Source organism: Vulpes vulpes, chromosome 11, assembly GCF_048418805.1.
Source record: "Vulpes vulpes isolate BD-2025 chromosome 11, VulVul3, whole genome shotgun sequence".
Lineage (NCBI taxonomy): Eukaryota > Metazoa > Chordata > Mammalia > Carnivora > Canidae > Vulpes > Vulpes vulpes.
The window spans coordinates 21,670,852-21,690,568 of NC_132790.1; the positions used below are offsets into that span (position 1 = coordinate 21,670,852).

Here is a 19,717-nt window from a genome sequence, read left to right on the forward strand (position 1 = left end):
TTAATTAGGAAGTAGGAAGGAGATGGTTCCTAGAATATGCAGTTGAGAACACAGAAAATAACTGGAACACCTGGGTGGCTTGGTCAGTTAAGCATCCGACTGTTGATTTTGGCTGAGGATTCTATCTCTCCCTCTCCCTCTCTCACTCTCTAAAAAAACTCCCCCAAACTAAAAACAAGATACAAGTTGTTTTAATAATACATTTTGAGAAACAACGGCTTATATCAATGTCATTATTACCTTTAAGAGAGAATTCTGAGACGATATACTTGGAGTGATACCTTGAAAGTGGAGCTGCATTTCAGTGGTAATAACAGGAACAAAGGAAATCTCTTCTGGATAAACCCAACATGTGGCCCAACAGCAGTTCCAGTTCCTTCCTTTTGACTGGTTTTCCAGGCTTGGAGGCAGTTCACCACTGGATTTCCACACCCTTCTTTTTCATCTACCTCTCTATCCTTTTAGGCAACAGCATTCTCCTTCTTCTCATTAAGGAAGATCACAATCTTCATGAGCCTATGTACTACTTCCTGGCCATGCTGGCAGCCACAGACCTAGGGCTGACCTTGACCACAATGCCTACAGTGTTGGGAGTCCTCTGGTTGGATCACAGAGAGATTGGAAAAGTAGCCTGTTTTTCTCAAGCCTACTTTATACACTCACTTGCCTTTGTAGAATCTGGTGTTTTGCTTGCTATGGCCTATGATCGTTTTATTGCCATTTGCAACCCCCTTAGATATAGCTCTATACTCACTAATAATCAAGTGCTGAAAATTGGGCTAGGAGTTCTGATGAGGGGGTTTATATCTGTTGTTCCTCCAATCTTACCCCTTTACTTTTTTCCCTATTGCCATTCCCACATCCTCTCACATGCATTCTGCCTTCACCAGGATGTCATCAAACTGGCCTGTGCTGATACCACCTTCAATCGCCTATATCCAGTTGTGCTTGTAGTCTTGATATTTGTGCTGGATTCTTTGATTATCCTCATCTCCTATGTGTTGATACTCAAGAGAGTCCTGAGTATTGCCTCCAAAGAAGAGAGGGCCAAGACCCTCAACACCTGTGTCTCCCATATCTGCTGTGTCCTGGTTTTCTATGTCACGGTGATTGGACTGTCTCTGATTCATCGGTTTGGAAAGCAGGTTCCGCATATTGTTCACCTTACTATGAGCTACATATATTTTATTTTCCCTCCATTAATGAATCCTATAATCTATAGTGTCAAGACCAAGCAAATCCAGATTGGCATTTTTCGCCTTTTTACTACCCATAGAATCAAAGTATGATATCTGACCTTCACAGTCCCTCATACAGAATATGAGTACTCTGGGTTTTGGCAGAGTAGTGAAAAAGTCTCAAATCAAACACCCATGATAAGATTCTCTTGGTAAAATAATTGTCAATGTAGAGCTACAAGTTGTCCTACCTTATCTAAGTTCATGACTTTGGTCTAATGTAGTTTGTGCATTTTTTAAAGAAAATTTTGCATACTGGATATCTCTGTTTGCCACCCAGTTTTTGCGATAATACACTAGCTGTTTATAGATGTGTCTATAATGTATCTAAAATATATTTCTTTGGGATTAGAAAGGTGGTGGATAGGAACAGAGTTATAAGGATAAAATAATAATTGGTTTGCATAAAATAAAGTTTGGTCTGTTTATATCCAATCCAATCTAACTTCCATGAATTTCCCCCACAGATATTAATACTAATTGTGGGAACCTGTATGTTTGATGACTGATGTTCTAGAATTTTCTTGTAAAGATGTCTGAATTTTTCTCACTCAGTATTGTAATCACTTGTTATCCCAAACGTATCATTGATTCTTCCTCTCTCCATAAAATGATCATGAATTTGTCTCAAGAACTATAAGCTTATATTTATTCCCAAGGCAGGACCTACTTACGAAAAACAGTTTGTGATAAGAGGAACCATGGATAAAAGAAAGGAAATAGACATAGTCTATTACTCTGTTACTCAGTACTTCTTTCCATCTTTTCCCTTATTCTCATCCTATGACTCCATCATTAGCTCTGATTTTGGTACCATCTCCAGAACATCTACCAGTGGCTAAGTAGTCTAAGTAGAAAAGATGATTTCTTCTCCCTCTTTTTACTATGAAAAAAGCTTGAGGGACTATAAGAATAGATTTCCACATTTTGATTAAAACTTTCTGACGAACTGGGAAGGGATTGCAACTCAAATCAAAATAGCTTCCAAGGATGGAGGCTGTGTCTTTATTACATCTCAATTAGGGCAAAGAAAGAAAGAGGTAAGCCAGGAGAAGAAATACATAGAAGGTGCTATTGATGTAATTGGTACTTTGTCCAGATCACTTTAAAGAACTGTGTACCTACTTCTTGCTTCTGTGAGTGTTAGCTGCTCATCGCTCACATTTGCTGCTTCCTTCAGGTTATTATTCTTAAGTCAATTAGAACTACTTCACCAAGATTGTGGCCCCTGTTCCCCAGGAAGAAGACCATGTGCAAATAACAACTTTTTCCCTTTTAAAACTCAACTCCAACAGGGACTGTGTCCTTGCTTATTATCCCCTTTCCCTCCCTATTCTGTTTTTTCTTGCTTCTTGTCTCCTGAGAAGATTCATTAATAAATTGTGTACATCTGAATTTCTGTCTCAGGTTTTGCTTACAAGGAATCCAGCACAAGAAAACCTTCAACTCTCATCTTTTTCTTATTTTATCAAGAGATTTAATTGTGAAAGGACTGAGCTTATTAAAAGAGAGCAACTGTCAGTTAAGAAAAAAGAAAGCACTTTTTTCATCCTTATCACTTGATGATGTCCAAGTAACATAGCTTGAATACTAAAATGTCTATGTGAGTGTGTGTGAGATGATAAGTGACATTCTATTTCCCATGGTCCATTTCCCCAAAATACAGTAAATCAAAGCTAAAAAATGACAGGAAGCAATCTGGGATGACCATTTGGTCAATGATTAATGAAGTGACTGCCCTTGTTTAGGAAATTCATTTCTTATTTGCAAATAATTGAGGAAAAAATTCATTGAAAGGAGATTTATAGGGTAAAAATAGAAATGGAGATACCAGGGAAGAGATTAAAGGAATCCCTCTATTAATCTATACAAAAGAATTACAAATGACTGCAATCCACCTAGATATTTACTTCTTTTAAAAATCTATTTTACAAAGCACATCATTTCCTTGGGTGTCATAAAATTTAGAGTTACCTGTAGATACCATACACGTCTATCTGTTGTAAAATACAGGGTACCCAAAGTTACCTATTTGCAACAGTATATCCCAGGAAACACTGAAAATATGTTTTGTATTTATAAACAAGGTGGACTTTGAAGTGGTTGGTTGGACCAATGCACCAACCCATAAGTGAATCTCCATCAGACAAGTTTATGAAGTCTGAAATTTAGCTTATCATCATTGAACACTTGAAAAAAAAAAAGAACTTGGGCAGAGTTACTATTGGAGGACTTCATGATAAACTCACTATAGCCTACTGAAATGAATAATCAGCATGTAATTATAGGAGAGCTAAGGTTTATAAGAATAATATATATTAGGAAAAACCCTTTGCAAGTATCATCCTCACTCTTCCAAAGAATATTATAAGTATATAGCATAAGCTTTAATTTAAAGGATAATCTACCATAAGGATATTGAATTTGAGTTAGGAAATGAAAGGCTGATCATGAGTTCCTCTTGATGAAAGACAAAATTCAGTCTTAAAAATGATCGGAAAGAGAATTAGAAATATCAGAGGTACATTGAAAACCCATAATATGATCTAAAAAGTCCTCTTCCAAATATAAAATGAGTACAAGTGAAAGGCTCATGGATTTCATTCAGTTAATCAACAAATAATTGCTGAATTCTTTCTCAGGAGATGCAGATTTTATAGGGTAAATGAAAGGAGATATATTTAAAGATACTTATTAGGTTAAAATAAGTTAGATATTCAGAGCTATTAGAAATGCTTAAAGGACCCAGGGGTCTCTATATCCAATTAAAGAATGTCAATCAACTTTTATTTAATAGCCTAAATCTCATAAAGTATCATTGTTATGAATAACCTCATAGACAAAATTTATTTTTAAAGGGCATTTAGAAGTTTATGTCCCTATAGTTCTATTGCTAGACAAAGTGGCAATAATAGTAAAGAAGCACCATAAAAAATGGGTAAGATGAGATGGACCCTTTAGAGGAAACATTTAAAAGATGGGATCTACGGGATCCCTGGGTGGCGCAGCGGTTTGGCACCTGCCTTTGGTCCAGGGCGCGATCCTGGAGACCCGGGATTGAATCCCACGTCGGGCTCCCAGTGCATGGAGCCTGCTTCTCCCTCTGCCTATGTCTCTGCCTCTCTCTCTCTCTCTGTGACTATCATAAATAAATAATAAAAATAAATAAATAAAAGTAAGAAAAAAAGAAAAAATTTAAAAGATGGGATCTACATAGAAGAGGATGGAATGCTAAAAGCTGACAGGTACTAGAATTGAATGCCACAGAAAAAAGAAGGCTGGTGACATCAACACAGGGTAGCAAAAGCTCCCAGGGAAAAGAATTCTCTGAATCTTTAATGAAGGTATTTAGAATGCCTGGATGTTATCTTCATATATGTCACAAATATGATAGGATAGGAATAGGACTTAAATTGTGTGATATCAGAACTCGGATCCATTGCCAGGGAGTGGTGGGTAAGGCCACAAGAGAATATTTTAACTGGAAAAGTAAGATATTTTTTATTAATAAAGCTGTCTGAATATCTTCAAAACACATATTCTCATGAAGATAGAGCTCTGTAACCCGGAAGGAGACAGTCACTGACTGTAAGACCCTTGTCACGAAACACAACATCAAAGAAAGGCTTTCATTACATGAGATGAGAGGTCCTTCCAAATCTGGGGGATTATGCTACTGTGATTCTATACTTTCACGGACAGTATTGTCAGAGATATTAAAGGAATGAATAAAGTTTGGAAAACACATGAATGGCAGAGCCATAATGGCCACTTAAGGAAATGGTACCCACCCACCTCCTTCCCTTGCCGGCAAACCCAGCTGCTTGGAGTGTTGGCTCATATGGGTTAACAGCTGCTCCCATTTTCCAGTGACTTCTCCTATGCCTCGTGTGAGAAATTCTCCTGACTGGGGCATCTTGCAGCAAAGACCTTCTTTCTGTTCTAGAAAAAGTGATCCTTTCAGGAATGGAATTACACACAGGGGTGGGGAGCTCTGTGGACAAGAGGGTAAATCTTCCTACTGATGAAACAGAAGGAAAGCTTGAAGTCATGTGGATTATCTCAAATACTCACTACGTTATTTCACTTTAAATTCAAAATATGGCTCTCCCAAATCAAGTCACCGTGACAAAGAGTTTTTCAGAGAAAGGAAAGTCTAAGCTAAGACAGGACAAGAGAGTTCATCAGATTCTTATCTATGCCAGAATGTGAGTACAGTCTTTTCTACTCAAATATAAATATCAGAAGAAGTAAACAATAGAAAGAACACCATCTCCATGTCCACTACTTCACTTCATTATTACTTAAAGTAAAAGAAGATTTTTTTACTTGTATTGTTCCAAATGCAAGAATATGATCTCTGGATAAGACTTACTAAAAGAAAGATATAAACTCACTGCTTGAAAGAATTTATCAGTAATTAGACTTATTTGTGAGATAAAATCACTTTAAGAATGCATGTATAAAATAGTGTAAAAAATAGTGTAATAAGTGATCTCATTTGAAACCAAAGGAAGGTAAATGCCAGAGAATTATCAAACTTCACCTAAACTTGGCTAGATTACTTGCTCCCAGATTTAGGAATGACAAAGTCAAATGCAGTTTTGATGGTATCTTCTCTGTTCAGATGGGGCTCAGGAAGGACAAAGGTGATTTAACAGCATGACTTCCATCTTCTAGATGGAGCTACAATTCTGCTATCTGTGTAATGTGGAGTTATAGGACACAGATCTGGGGGCCCTCCTTCCCCAGAGGAGGCCAGAAGAAGATAACCCAGAAGCCTAATTATCCAACAGCCAAAGGAACCCTAGGGAAGCATTTTTCTATATACATTATTTCACCAATTAATCCTATTAGCAGTTTCAAAGATAACATTTGCATTAGGTTCTATATATCAAGACCACAATTACCTCTCCCCTTAATTCCTGGTGTCCCAGGTAAGGCTCTTTAAGCATGAAAGGATGGGAAGGAGATCATAGAGAAGAAATTGAAGACAACTGCTCTTTTTGGACTCCTCTTCCTTCATGTAGATATTGCAAGATGGTGAATAGAGAAGTGGGGAAAGCTATGTGTAACCATGGGCTGTGCTCATTGTAACAGATTGCAGCATAAAGGTTCAACTCTCTAGGAAATACTGAATCTCAGAGATACGTAATGCAGTTTTGTCTTCTTTTGTTTTCATTTAAGTCATGGGTGCATGTATGAATAATCAAAAGATCCAGCTTGCTATCTAAACTTTCTTACTAGTCCAGGGCTATAAGAATATTTTTCCTATAATAAGAATATTCTTTGGAAGAGGCAAGAAGAAGAAGAGAGACTAATGTTGGGAGTACAGGTGCAGGGCAAGGTCATCATGACACATACAGGTTTTGATATCACATCTTTTCCTTCTCTTGGTGCTATTCTCAATGTTCAGTTTTCTTTCTCTCATATATTCCTATGGTACCTTTCTGTCCTCTCTTTTCTCTTCCTCTCTTCCTTCTGCCTCTTGCCTTCCATAATATGACTAATTCTCAGTTATAGGACAAAACTGTGTATGTTCTTGCCATAATACCTACCTTTAAAATTTGCTGTTCCTTTAAGGCTTGGGAATGATCACAGTGTAAGAGTTCCACTGGGGGTAAGATACAGTCAGGCCTGGTCAAGAATTTCCACCAGTGAGAAAAAATCGGAGTCGGGGGAGCCTGATGGTGACCACATATGCAGGGTGTTGGTGAGTTATTGGTGACTCTTAACTGGACATTTGTTTGGGAAAAGGCTGTGCTTCCATCAGTCAGCTTACACATTAGCCAATTAGTGTATCAGTAAGTAGTATTTGTTTGTTTGTTTTTTTAGTAAGTAGTATTTGAAGTCAATGTCAATACGTAAATCAGTTTAAACTTTCAGCCTACTAGCCAATTAACATTTCACTGTGTTAAAAATAAGACCATTGAAGTTTCGTTAGTGACCTGATGATCTATGTCAAAATCTATCATTGCTTCCAGGAAGACTGACACATTCATTTAACAGTCAATAAAGAAAGAAATGTTAGCATTGGATTGAAAATACCCATGTTTTCATTGGAATGAGTTAATTAGAGCCCTTAGGTCTGAGGGACTGGTAATAAAATGTAAAAGGCAAAAAGTTTTCATTAAGTTTTGTGCAAGAGCCTGGGTGATGCAGAAGAGACATGTGGGACTTAGCTACATAAAATAATATATATCCAAACAAATTCACCTTGTTGGCAGAATGTGTTTCCTTATGGCACTAAGAATGACATCCCTACTTTTTTTGCAGGCTGTCAGCTGGAACTGTCTGTCTGCTCCTAGAGGCTGCCTGAATCCCTTCTTATGTGGCCCCCTACGTCTTCAAACTAGTAACTATCTGTCAGGTTTTTCTCAAACTTTGAAACATTTTGGGTTCTCATTCCACCGCTAGTCTAAATTTTCCATCACTAGTGAAAAATTTTTGCTTTTAAGGGTCATGTGATTAGATTTGGTCCACCCTGTCTTTTCATGTCTTGTTAGCTCATTTCATTTTAGTGAGATAGATATGATTGTCCCTAGGTAAAATTTAGAAGTTGAAAACAGTCACTTCTAAGCTTTCATCTGCTGTCTTCAGTGTCAAATGTAATGCTTCCTTGGAGGAGAAAGTTGTAAGTTCCACAAAGTTGAGTAATATTAGCAGTCCCGAAAGGTTAGGAGGTACCTGGACAGACTTTAGGAACCTCTCTTTGGGGCTTTTTAATGTGTTGGTCCTGTGGGCTTGCATAAAATACTTATCCATACAAAGTATTATAATGTGAACTACAACTCAGGTAAATATAGTATCACCCCAAGAGAGCATATTTTTTGTGACAAGACCATGAAGTCTGTGTCTTTAATGCCAAGTCAAGTTCTTCATTTATGTAGGTATCATCAATTCCTATTTGTTGAATCAATGAACATAATATGAATGGTTGATCCAGAATGGAAGGACTGACTTCTTTCCTACCATATAAAATATGTTCACAATTGAGAGAAGAAACTATATGACAGAACTAGAGATGGATAAAGGTACAGATGGACTATATTTTAGATATAGTGGATTAAATAAAATTCAATATTAAAATTATTTTACCTTTTCCCTTTTTGTTTTAATGTGGCTACTAGAAAATTTAAAATCATGTACATGAAAAAAAATCATGTACATGGATTAAATTATATTTCTACTGAACAGTTCTGGTCTAGAGAGAGGTTTTTTGTTTCTTCTCAGGGATCCACCATGTGGCTCAACATCAGTGCTGCCCCTTTTCTACTGACTGGCTTCCCAGGTCTGGAGATATTTCATCCTTGGATCTCCATCTCCTTCTTTGTCATTTATGTCTCCATACTCCTCAGCAATGGTACCCTCCTCTTCCTTATCAGAGAAGACCACACTCTCCATGAGCCAATGTACTACTTTTTGGCGATATTGGCAGCCACCGACCTTGTAGTGACTTTGACAACGATGCCTACTGTGCTTGGTGTTCTATGGCTTGATCATAGGGTCATCAGCCATGAAGCTTGCTACTTTCAGGCCTATCTAATCCATTCACTCTCTATTGTAGAGTCTGGAGTCTTGCTCATTATGGCCTATGATCGTTTTATTGCCATCCGCAACCCCCTGAGATACACTTCCATTCTCACTAATGCTAAGGTGGTGAAGATAGGTCTGGGGGTTCTAATGAGGGGATTTATCCTTATTGTTCCTATAATCATCACTCTCTCTGGATTCCCCTACTGCAAATCCCATGTCCTCTCCCATGCTTTCTGCTTACACCAGGATGTGATCAAACTGGCCTGTGCCGACATCACCTTTAATAGAATCTATCCTATAGTCCTGGTCTCATTAACTGGTTTCTTGGACTCTGTACTTATTATTATCTCTTATATTTTAATCCTTAATACTATCATGGGAATTGCCTCAGGTAAGGAGCGGGCTAAGGCTCTAAACACTTGTGTCTCCCACATTAGCTGTGTTCTGGTTTTTTATGTCACTGTTACTGGGCTGACTCTCATTCATCGATTTGGGAAATATGTGCCACATATAGTTCATATTATCATGAGCTATATATATTTCCTCTTCCCTCCATTTATGAATCCAATAATCTATAGTATTAAGACAAAGCAGATAAGGAATGGTATCAATCACCTTCTCTCTTTCCATAGAATTTGATTCTGATCTATTTACCTTGGGGTATCTCACCACTATGGGATAAGTTTCTTGGGAGAATGGGCTGTATGAAGCTAATGTGGCTTACAATCAAAAGGACTGACATTCTTGTCACTTAAAAGACATAGCTCATTGTCCTGATTCTTAGCCCCTTGCCCCCATTTCGTTCCCAGGGACATTGACCATAGCCCTGTTGCTCTGTTTTGTGGGTTGGTTTGCTTATATACTGTCATTTCTCATCTTACAGAACTGTCTTCATAGTTACCTGAGGCCAGTTATATTTGAAATGGCTGCAGACTCTATACATTGAGAGGGCAATGAGATAGTTTGCAAGAGTTCTCTGGTATTTTGTGGAATACAGGTAAAAATTTTTGAGTGCCTGAGAGTGCATCAGAGATGACAGAGGGTCTTAGACTACTCTACTAGTATTGCATTGCACTAGAGTGGAGCAAAAATAAATGAGAATAAGATATTCAGATCAAGAGAGGGCTTGCTGCCAATACCACCCAAGGCCAAACAAGAACTTGGATCCTAGCAGATTCCAGTATAGCATGCCCACCATAGATTAATGAGAAAGGTCTGAGTTGATGATATATGGTGTCTTCAAACTTATGGGATGAGGCCTTCAAACCACACAATAAAATAGAGTTCCATTTCTTCCATGCCTGAGGTTTTGTTTTGTGTTCTACAGTTTATAACCTTGACATATGCTCAATTAAAAAGTGATACTAGTCAAAGAAACATTCTAATAGATACACAGGGGCAACATTTTGTCTTTTTCTGGATTGATGGTAGTGAAATAAAACATTTCCAGGAAGTATTGTAATTGTATGGACTTGAAACACATAAGATATTTAAGGAAAATTCTCTCAGGACCTCCCATGAATTTATTCCATGCAGGGGTAAACACTATGAGAATCGGTACACCAGCAATATAGGAAGAAAAACTCTGTTTTATTAATTCATCAAAGGTAAAGAGGGCTAGGGAGAATGATGTATATTCAGCAAAATTATAGAAAACATGTTGGCAAATATAATGCTAATATATTCAATCAATAATTAGCCCATGACTTTTTCTTTTTTTTTTTTTCCCTTTTAACTGGAGAAGGAACTTCATATCCCCATGTCTAACAGGATTGTTGGAGTGACTTCCTATTATCCTCTTGTAAAGGGATTTAATTCTCCAGTGAAAATGGTTATTTTAAAATAATCTTTGGAAACCAACAGTTTAGATCTTCCATCTCTGTTTACTCCCATTCTTAATTCACTTAGCATTTTTTCACACTTTAATTAGGTTTTCCCCAATTGATTCTATGAGAGATAAGAGAATAATAGATCAATTGGCTTGAATTACTCAGTAGAGTAATACCTAGAAATGAATAATAGATCAATTGACTTGTGTCAATTGTATAGTCCATGCAGTTTAAAAATTAAAAATAAGAGAATACACAACAAGAACTTAAAAGTAAGGGAAAAGATACATTTAAGAAAGTCAAGGCAATGGTGACATAAGTAAGTCTAACATAAGTCACTAGTAAAGTAATACATAGAAATGAATTCAAAGGTACTGGAGGGTATTATGCTGAGTGAAGTGAGTCAATCGGAGAAGGACAAACATTATATGTTCTCATTTATTTGGGGAATATAAATAATAGTGAAAGGGAATATAAGGGAAGGGAGAAGAAATGTGTGGGAAATATCAGAAAGGGAGACAGAACATAAAGACTCCTAACTCTGGGAAACGAACTAGGGGTGGTGGAAGGGGAGGAGGGCGGGGGGTGGGGGTGAATGGGTGACGGGCCCCGGGGGGGGGGGCACTTGACAGGATGAGCACTGGGTGTTATTCTGTATGTTGGTAAATTGAACACCAATGAAAAATAAATTTATTTAAAAAATTCAAAGGTAATGCCTATTTAAAGAAGGTATAACAGGTATGATATTTATTTTTCATTATGTATCTATATATATACATCCAAAAGCATCTTGAAAATGTAAAGTTTCGTATGAATGTAGTTATCAGTTTTACTATACTGTCTTGTTATGTATAAAATTACATTCTACTTTTTATAATATTCTCAAACTTCCCCAGATAAAATGGATAGAGTATTTCTAGACATATGGAGCATACTATTACATTTAAAGAACTAAAGCTGTAATCATATTATACCTTTGAATATAGCTAATTTACTTGCATCAATTTATTTTTAGGAATATGGAAAATTTGTAAAAAATAAAAAAGCACAGTATGGTAGAAACAATGTGTCTTGGAAGAAAAAAGTATGCCTACTCTTGCCTCTTTTGCTTGCAACCTTTGTGATCTTGAACAAGTCATTTAATCTCTGAGCCTCAATTATCTATCAATTAGGAAAAACAAAATGCATACTATTGGCACTCATATGTCCTGTTAATTATTTTAATATCATTGTATTGGCAAAGCTGGACATCTGAAAATTATGACCTGTCAACACTAAAATAGGAGGGAAGAATATTCAGCCAGTAGGAAATCACTTAATATATGATGATTCTTTCATATGAGGAAATACATAGTTAATAAGAGATACGCATATCATCTTCCACTGTTCTCTCTCCTTAATCTACCACTTTCAGTCAACGTCCTCTCTTTCTAAGTCATAGAATCTTTCTTCCATACACTTCTATGCCACTCTACTGACAGCATCTCGTCAGGAATAAGTTCCTATTACAGACTGGAGTAGGTGAGTGCCAGGAACAGAAATATGGGGTGACTCTTCCTTTCTGATGTTAGATACAATCAAGAGAAGCACGTAAGGAAGTTTTCCAGAGGCTTGCACAGAGGGAATCCTAGCTGAGGTAAGAAACATCTACAGCACAGAATTCTTCCTTTTTTTCCCAAGAAGTATATTAAAAGAACTATGCTAGATTTAGCTTTTCTAATTTGCAACACTTGGGATGGCATCATCATAACCATGAATGCCCTAAATTAAATGTGGTATTATGTGCTTTTATCCATTTTTTTCTGGGTAGAAATTTATAGTTTTTATTAGATCCTAACAGCACATGCACACACATTCGTGTGTATGTGTGTGTGTTTACACTTTAGAAACTGCTGTCTTAGAAAGGACATGTGAGACTCACTAGGGAAAATAGAAAACCTGAGACCCTGGCCATGACCCATCACTCTTGTAACCATAGGGCCTATACCTCATCCCATTCAGGAGGAAGGGAGTAGATGAGAAGAGCAAATGAGGAGGAGCAGGAATAACACTCTCCTTTCTGTTTACCTGTGCATTGGGACTTTGTGATGGATTCATTATTCACTATTTCCTTTTGAAGTCCTGGGACACCTGGGTGGCTCAGCAGTTGAGCGTCTGCCTTGGGCTCAGGTCATGATCCCAGGTCCTGGGATCGAGTCCCACATCAGGCTCCCTTGCATGGAGCCTGCTTCTATCTCTGCCTGTGTCTCTGCCTCTCTGTGTGTCTCTCATTAGTAAATAAATAAAATATTAAAAAAAGATGAAGTCCACATATCTTTCCTGTCCTTTCTTTTCTCATACAACCAAGCCCCCTCTGCTTCTTTTCTTCCCCCATATCCACTGAGAGTCAAGTTAAGCTCTCAGACTAAGCAGTTTGGTGTATTTCTTTTTTCTTTTATTTTTTAAAGACTACTTATTCATGAGAGACACACAGAGAGAGAGGTAAAGACATAGGCAGAAGGAGACTCAGACTCCCCACAGGGGATTCAATCCCAGGACCCCAGGAACATAACCTAAGCCAAAGGCAAACACTCAACCACTGAGACACGCAGGTGCCCCAGTTTGGTCTCTGTGTGTGTGTTGGAATCTATTCTAGTCTAGGAGTCCTATTTACCTAGAAAAACATGATAACACAAAAATCAGGTTGGTAAATTATCTAGATGTTTTCAGCATTAGAGACTCTGTTGAGATATTCATTGCCAATGCTTTGCACAAAATTGCACAGTGATCAAACCCAGTTATAAACTCTGCTAGTGTGTATTGTGAGATTCTTCAGGACAGAGGCTGTGCTTATGAAATGGTTTTCTCATAGTGTCAGTGATGAGGTGTGTGCTCACTAATTCTCTGCACATTCAAAATAGTAATCTTTCTACTTGTCCCAGATGGTAGTGAGGAATGGTGCTTCTACTGGCTGTCTACACATCCAAGTGTATAGTGCCTTTTGAAGGACAATTCGTCAGATATTAATAGAACAATTCCCCCAGAACTTTAGGAATTCACTAAAGAAAATACATGTTCTGAGTTGGGAGATGCCAATTATTTTCAAGACCATAGCTTTCCACACTCCACCCAGATATATTAGTTCTTGTGTGCCTGTTGTAATTTTCTCGACATCTGTCAATAAATAAGCCCATATATAGCCAAGCCATGTTTATGGAACTTTTGTTACATAATGTAGGATTGGAAGAATGCATACAGTATGATCCCAGCCCTGAGGAAACTGTATATAGTGGCCTCAGTTTGATGAAAGTATCTTGTACTCCTAGAAGCCCCACACACCTGCCCTTGGACCAGTATCAGGGTTCTTTTTTCATCCTGGACAGGTTTTCCCTTTATTCCAATGGCCCAGGAAGATGTCCTCTTTTTTACATTCTTAGACCTGTCATAGCCTTCTCTGTATCTTGTTATTTTTCTGATGCAAGCCTAGCTATAGAAGAACATACAGCCTCCCTGTTTCTCAAACTTTTTTCTGCTCATAAAAATATTAAAAGCTGTGTCCTTGCTGATCTTGAACATTTTATTACCATTCTCTGAAAAGATCTCATTAATTTTTAAGAAGAAGCTTGCAATCTGGAAATATGGTTTAGTCATTCTAAATTCCTTTTTTAAAATAAACTCAAGACCTTATGTTTTTTTTTTTAAATTTATTTATTTTCTTGCCTGATTGTTAATTTTCACAGTAAAAGCTAGGTCTGTATGAGCATGTGCTGAAAGGTTAGGGGGTACAAGACAATAGAAATAAACTGAAGCAACTGATACTAATAGAAGCTCATAGAAAATGTGGGTCCTGGGACACCTAGGTGGCTCAGTGATTGAGTGTCTGCCTTTGGCTCAGGGCGTGATCCCGAGGTCTGGGATCGAATCCCACGTCAAGCTCACTGTGGGAGCCTGCTTCTCCCTCTGCCTGTGTGTGTGTGTGTGTGTGTGTGTGTCTGTGTGTCTGTGTGTCTGTGTCTCTCATGAATAAATAAATAAATCTTAAAAAAAAAAAAAAAAGAAAATGTGAGTCTTTGCATTCTTACCCAGGGAGAAGAAAGGATAGCTCAAGGTTTCTACCTAGTGATTTTCCACTGAAGTATGTCCACTTCTGTCCAACCCCATAACACCCCATCATATACACACCAGCACAATTTATCATGTGGTATACTGTATTTTGATTCTTCTTACTTGTTCTATCTCTTTTCAGTGTGCTCCTCACACCATAACAAAGTGACCTTTAAACAATGACTAGCTGATCATAAGTCTGGGCCATCATTTATTTCATACTCTTGCCCTTTGGGTAATGTCAAAATTCATTACATAAATTGTAAGAACTCTAGATGATCAGAATCTGCTATCACGGACTCATTTTGTGTTAAGCTTTCTCTCATGAATTGTTCTAGAGATGCTATGATTCTTAGTATAAATTTAGCATAAATTCATCATGTTTTTTTCTTGTCCCATGACTAGTGCAAATATTTTTCTTTGGTGGGTTTGGTTTTGTTTATTTCTGTGCATGGAATTTATACACTATCTTACAGAAAAATATCATATTCCTGACTCTTCTGTTATTCAGTTCTCAGCTTAAATAGCACTTGTAGGAACCTTGCCCAGATGCCAGGGATATCTTGTATGTGCTCTCCCTAGCACACTGACATTCATACAGTAAAGAGAGTACTTTGTAAGTTCATGGCAAATATTTTCTTTCTGGTCCTCACTAGATTTTTGAGTTTTGTTAATGAAAAGAACATGTTCATCACCCTGACTCTGCCACAAAACAGGCAATGATAAATGATAAGTAATTTTAAGATACAACATAACATCTTTCATTCAACTTGCTGTTCACAGATCTACTGAGGTTCCTGTGAATCAAAACTGATGTCTCCAAAGTGACAAAAAAAAATACAATTGGAATTCACAAATTCTAAGAGCAACAAAAGCACATATGACTCCCTTGACCTTTGAGATAGACACTGGGAATGCTGATGTTGAGGATCTTGGGTCACATAACCAAGCCCTGGCATCTCTATAAAGGTGTTATTTGAGTTTCTATTTTTCCTAAAACACCCTTGGGGAAGTGCATGAAAGAGCTGGCTGGGGACACCAATTGAATGGCTCAGCCACTTTCAGAAAAAAGAAGGGAAGGAAAATCAAAGAATCTCCCAAGTGGCTTCAAAGGTGAAACTCTGGGGAGGTGATTTCTACAAACATAAAGTCTTCAACTTGGACGCTTCAAAAGTTTTTTGAGAAGAAAGAGTCTGGAGTAAGTCCTCAAATAAGACAGAAAGAAGATAACCATTCCAGCAATAAGACTGTGTAGTAGATGAGTGCCAGGAACAGAAATATGGAATGACTTCTTGTCCTTTGGATGTTAGATGCACTCAAGAGAAGATAGAAAGATTTTCCAGAGGCCTGCATAGGGGACATATCCTACCTGGAGTGAGCAGCATAATAGCACAGACTTCCTTTGGACAAATGTTTTACAGCAGGTTTGAAATTTTCAGTGGGGAACCCATGGATGGGCTTCCAGAAAACTGTAAATGTGTTCAGACTAAATATGGCATTGTCTGCTCTTGTCCATTTTTCTCCATCAAGGGTTTCTGAACTTTTGTAAGAATTCCAGAAAATGCTGATAAACAATTTCAAAACAGATCAAAGTTTGCTAATAACAATAAAAAATCTATAATGATTGCAAATATAAAATTAAATCAGGTCTAAATATATCAAGTGTATCAGTGTTTCTACAACCAAACAAAAAGACAGTGTAACTAAGCAAAGTAATTATCCCTTTGTATTTCTTCTTCTCCTTTGTCGTCGTCACGTCATCTTCTTTGGCTTTGTCTCTGTCTCCATCTCCATTTCCTTCTCCTTACCTTTATTGCTTTAAACATTTTCTAGCATATACATAACAGTGTGGCCTAATGTATTGAAAAAAATATTTAATTCGGAAAATTTTAACCAGTAACCTAATATTATATATCATGTGGGAAAATACCATGATTCTTCCCATGATTAGTATAGCCTAGAAATCTCCACTCTCTTCCAAAAGAAAATAGTTGTTAAACCACATATATATCAATTTATTATTCTGAGTACAAAAATTGTGATTGAATCTGCTGTAATATACTCACATGAGGAGGTAGTGCAAACCAAAAAATCTGGATTTCTGGGTTAATAGCTTCCATAAACTTGCTCTCCATCTGTGGACATACTATGTGGCCCAATATTAGCACTGCCCCCTTTTTGCTGACTGGGTTCCCAGGTCTGGAGGCTGCTCATCACTGGATCTCCATCCCCTTCTTTGCAGTCTATATCTCTGTGCTTCTTGGCAATGGCACTCTCCTCTACCTCATCAAGGACGACCACAGCCTGCATGAACCCATGTACTATTTCCTTGCCATGCTGGCAGGTACCGATCTGATGGTGACATTGACTACGATGCCTACTGTAATGGGCGTCTTATGGATGAATCACCGGGAGATGAGCCACGGAGCCTGCTTCCTGCAGGCTTACTTCATTCATTCCCTTTCCATTGTGGAATCGGGTGTCTTGCTTGCTATGGCCTATGACCGATTCATCGCCATCCGCACTCCTCTGAGGTATAACTCCATTCTTACCAATTCTCGGGTGATGAAGGTAGGACTGGGCGTACTACTGAGGGGCTTTTTATCCCTCGTGCCTCCAATTGTGCCACTCTACTGGTTCCCATATTGCCGTTCCCATGTTCTTTCCCATGCCTTTTGCCTCCACCAAGATGTCATGAAACTTGCCTGTGCTGATATTACATTTAATCGTGTGTACCCAGTCATTCTGGTTGCTTTGACTTTCTTCCTAGATGCTCTCATTATCCTCTTCTCTTATATTTTAATCCTGAAGACAGTTATGGGTATTGCCTCTAGAGAAGAGCGAGCTAAGGCCCTTAACACCTGTGTCTCACATATTAGCTGTGTCCTGGTCTTTTATATTACTGTGATTGGCCTGACTTTCATCCACAGGTTTGGGAAGCATGCACCACATGTGGTCCACATCACCATGAGCTATGTCTACTTTCTCTTTCCTCCATTCATGAACCCTGTTATATATAGTATCAAGACCAAGCAAATTCAGAGAAGCATAATTTACCTACTTTCTGTGCACAGAAGGCCTTTCTGGACCTTTTCATAATTGGAAGGGACCTGAGTGTTATACCTACTCTTCCTTTTATCAGAGTGAGATGAGATTTTAATTATTACATAAAGGTACAGGCTAAGTTGAATGAAATGAATATATATATATATATTCTATATATCTATATGTCTACATATAGATAGATCTATATATAACTTGATCACAGACAAGTCTTTTTGGCTAATTTTCACTTTTTCTCACTGATTTTTAGGGGTTCATTTTGTATTATCCCCTAATGTTTTATTTACATTATGAATATTTTTCCAGTTTTATCTTTCCATATAAATAACTTAAAAGTTTGTGTATAAATAATTCTATAATTTACTTTATCTTTTGAGATATTGGGGCCATAATTCCATAGATCTTCCTATTTCCAGGTCATTTATATCTTTTCTTAAACTTTGCATAATTTATTTTCATAGATCTTATGATATGAAATATTTGTGTTTGGAGGAGGGTAAGGAATTTAAATCAGTTCTTTTGTGTCTGTTTCTTGAAGTAACAATAACATTGAATCACTTATTTGGTTGATTTTTTAAGGTGCTAGTATAAGACAGGCAATTTTTCACGCAAAAATAATATAGTAGCATATAGTAGCAACAAAACAGACAGAAAACTTTCCCTCTTAAAAATTTTAAACAATTGAAAAAAAATTTTTAAACAATTGGAGAGTCAAAAAATCAAATAAACCAAAATCTTTTTTTAATAAGCATTTTTTTAAATTTATTGATTCAGAGAGAGAGAGAGAGACTGAGAGGCAGAGACACAGGCAGAGGGAGAAGCAGGCTCCATGCAGGGAGCCTGACGCGGGACTCAATCCTGGGTCTCCAGGATCAGACCCTGAGCTGCAGGCGGCGCTAAACCGCTGCGCCACGGGGGTGCCCAAACCCAAATTTAAAATAAACTTTGTGATCAATAGTAAAACAGAAATAAGAAACTGCCTTGAGACTGTGGGTCTCAAAAGAGGCTACATTCAGGCTTGAGATAAGACTAAGTTTCCCTTCGGGTGCATGGATGGCTCAGTTGGTTAAGCATCCAACTCTTGATTTTAGTTCAGGTCATAATCTTAGGGTCATGAGACTAAGCTCTATGTTAGGCTCCACACTCAGCTTGGAGCCTGCTTCAGATTGTGTTTCTCCCTCTCCCTCTATACCCACCTGCCCCACTCTCTCTGTTTCTTCTTTTTTAAATAAAAATAAATAAGATCTAAAAAATAGACAAAAGCAAGTTTCCAGGGGAAAGTAGCCCATCAGGTGAGATCTGAAAAAAAGGTTAGAAAATGGTGAAAATAGGAGTAAGAATATTCTAGAAAGATGATAGCATATGTGGAGCCTTCTAGTGGGATGTATAATGGAACCATCTGGATAGATGGCATGGCTACTTGAGGAAGAGGATTTCTTTGAGGAGAAGCTAAAGAGAGAAGAGGAAGTCAGATATCAAAGCATCGGTTAGGGATCCCTGGGTGGCGCAGCGGTTTGGCGTCTGCCTTTGGCCCAGGGCGCGATCCGGAAGACCCGGGATCGAATCCCACATCGGGTTCCCGGTGCATGGAGCCTGCTTCTCCCTCTGCCTCTGTCTCTGCCTCTCTCTCTCTGTGTGTGACTATCATAAATAAATAAAAATTGAAAAAAAAATTAAAAAAAAAAAGCATCGGTTAGCCATGGTAAGGGTTTGCATATCTACCCAAAGAGCTACTGAAGGAAGTAGCAGGATTTCATTGAGGTTTTCAAGTAATCAGGGCAGCATTATATAGGAAATGGATTTGAAGTAGCAGGAAATGAACAGAAGAAACAACAGGAGGATGCTGGAGTAGTTGGAAAAAGAGATAATAATAGTTCAATTTAAGGAAGTGGAGATGAAAGGTAATGGAAATATATGACACATGTTTATGATCTGGATTTAATAAGATTTACAATTTTTTTTAGAAAA

General features: G+C 37.7%; 3 protein-coding genes across 3 annotated transcripts; all 3 read left to right on the forward strand.

The window, feature by feature from the left end:
* The first annotated feature begins 350 nt into the window (after positions 1 to 350).
* Positions 351 to 1,289, forward strand: LOC112911760 (olfactory receptor 51B5-like). The gene has a single exon (XM_025988435.1). The coding sequence runs from the start codon at positions 351 to 353 to the stop codon at positions 1,287 to 1,289; it is 939 nt and encodes a 312-aa protein (XP_025844220.1).
* A 7,191-nt stretch (positions 1,290 to 8,480) lies between these two features.
* LOC112911759 (olfactory receptor 51B2-like) lies at positions 8,481 to 9,413 on the forward strand. The gene has a single exon (XM_025988434.1). The coding sequence runs from the start codon at positions 8,481 to 8,483 to the stop codon at positions 9,411 to 9,413; it is 933 nt and encodes a 310-aa protein (XP_025844219.1).
* A 7,421-nt stretch (positions 9,414 to 16,834) lies between these two features.
* On the forward strand, positions 16,835 to 17,785 carry OR51B2 (olfactory receptor family 51 subfamily B member 2). The gene has a single exon (XM_025988452.2). It carries the CDS (start codon positions 16,835 to 16,837, stop codon positions 17,783 to 17,785), a length of 951 nt encoding a protein of 316 aa, XP_025844237.2.
* The last annotated feature ends 1,932 nt before the right edge of the window (positions 17,786 to 19,717 follow it).

What these genes read in the sequence shown, in the direction of transcription:
- OR51B2 (XM_025988452.2), top strand. Translation starts at nt 16,835, where the DNA reads ATGTGGCCCAATATTAGCACTGCCCCCTTTTTGCTGACTGGGTTCCCA.
- LOC112911760 (XM_025988435.1), top strand. Translation starts at nt 351, where the DNA reads ATGTGGCCCAACAGCAGTTCCAGTTCCTTCCTTTTGACTGGTTTTCCA.
- LOC112911759 (XM_025988434.1), top strand. Translation starts at nt 8,481, where the DNA reads ATGTGGCTCAACATCAGTGCTGCCCCTTTTCTACTGACTGGCTTCCCA.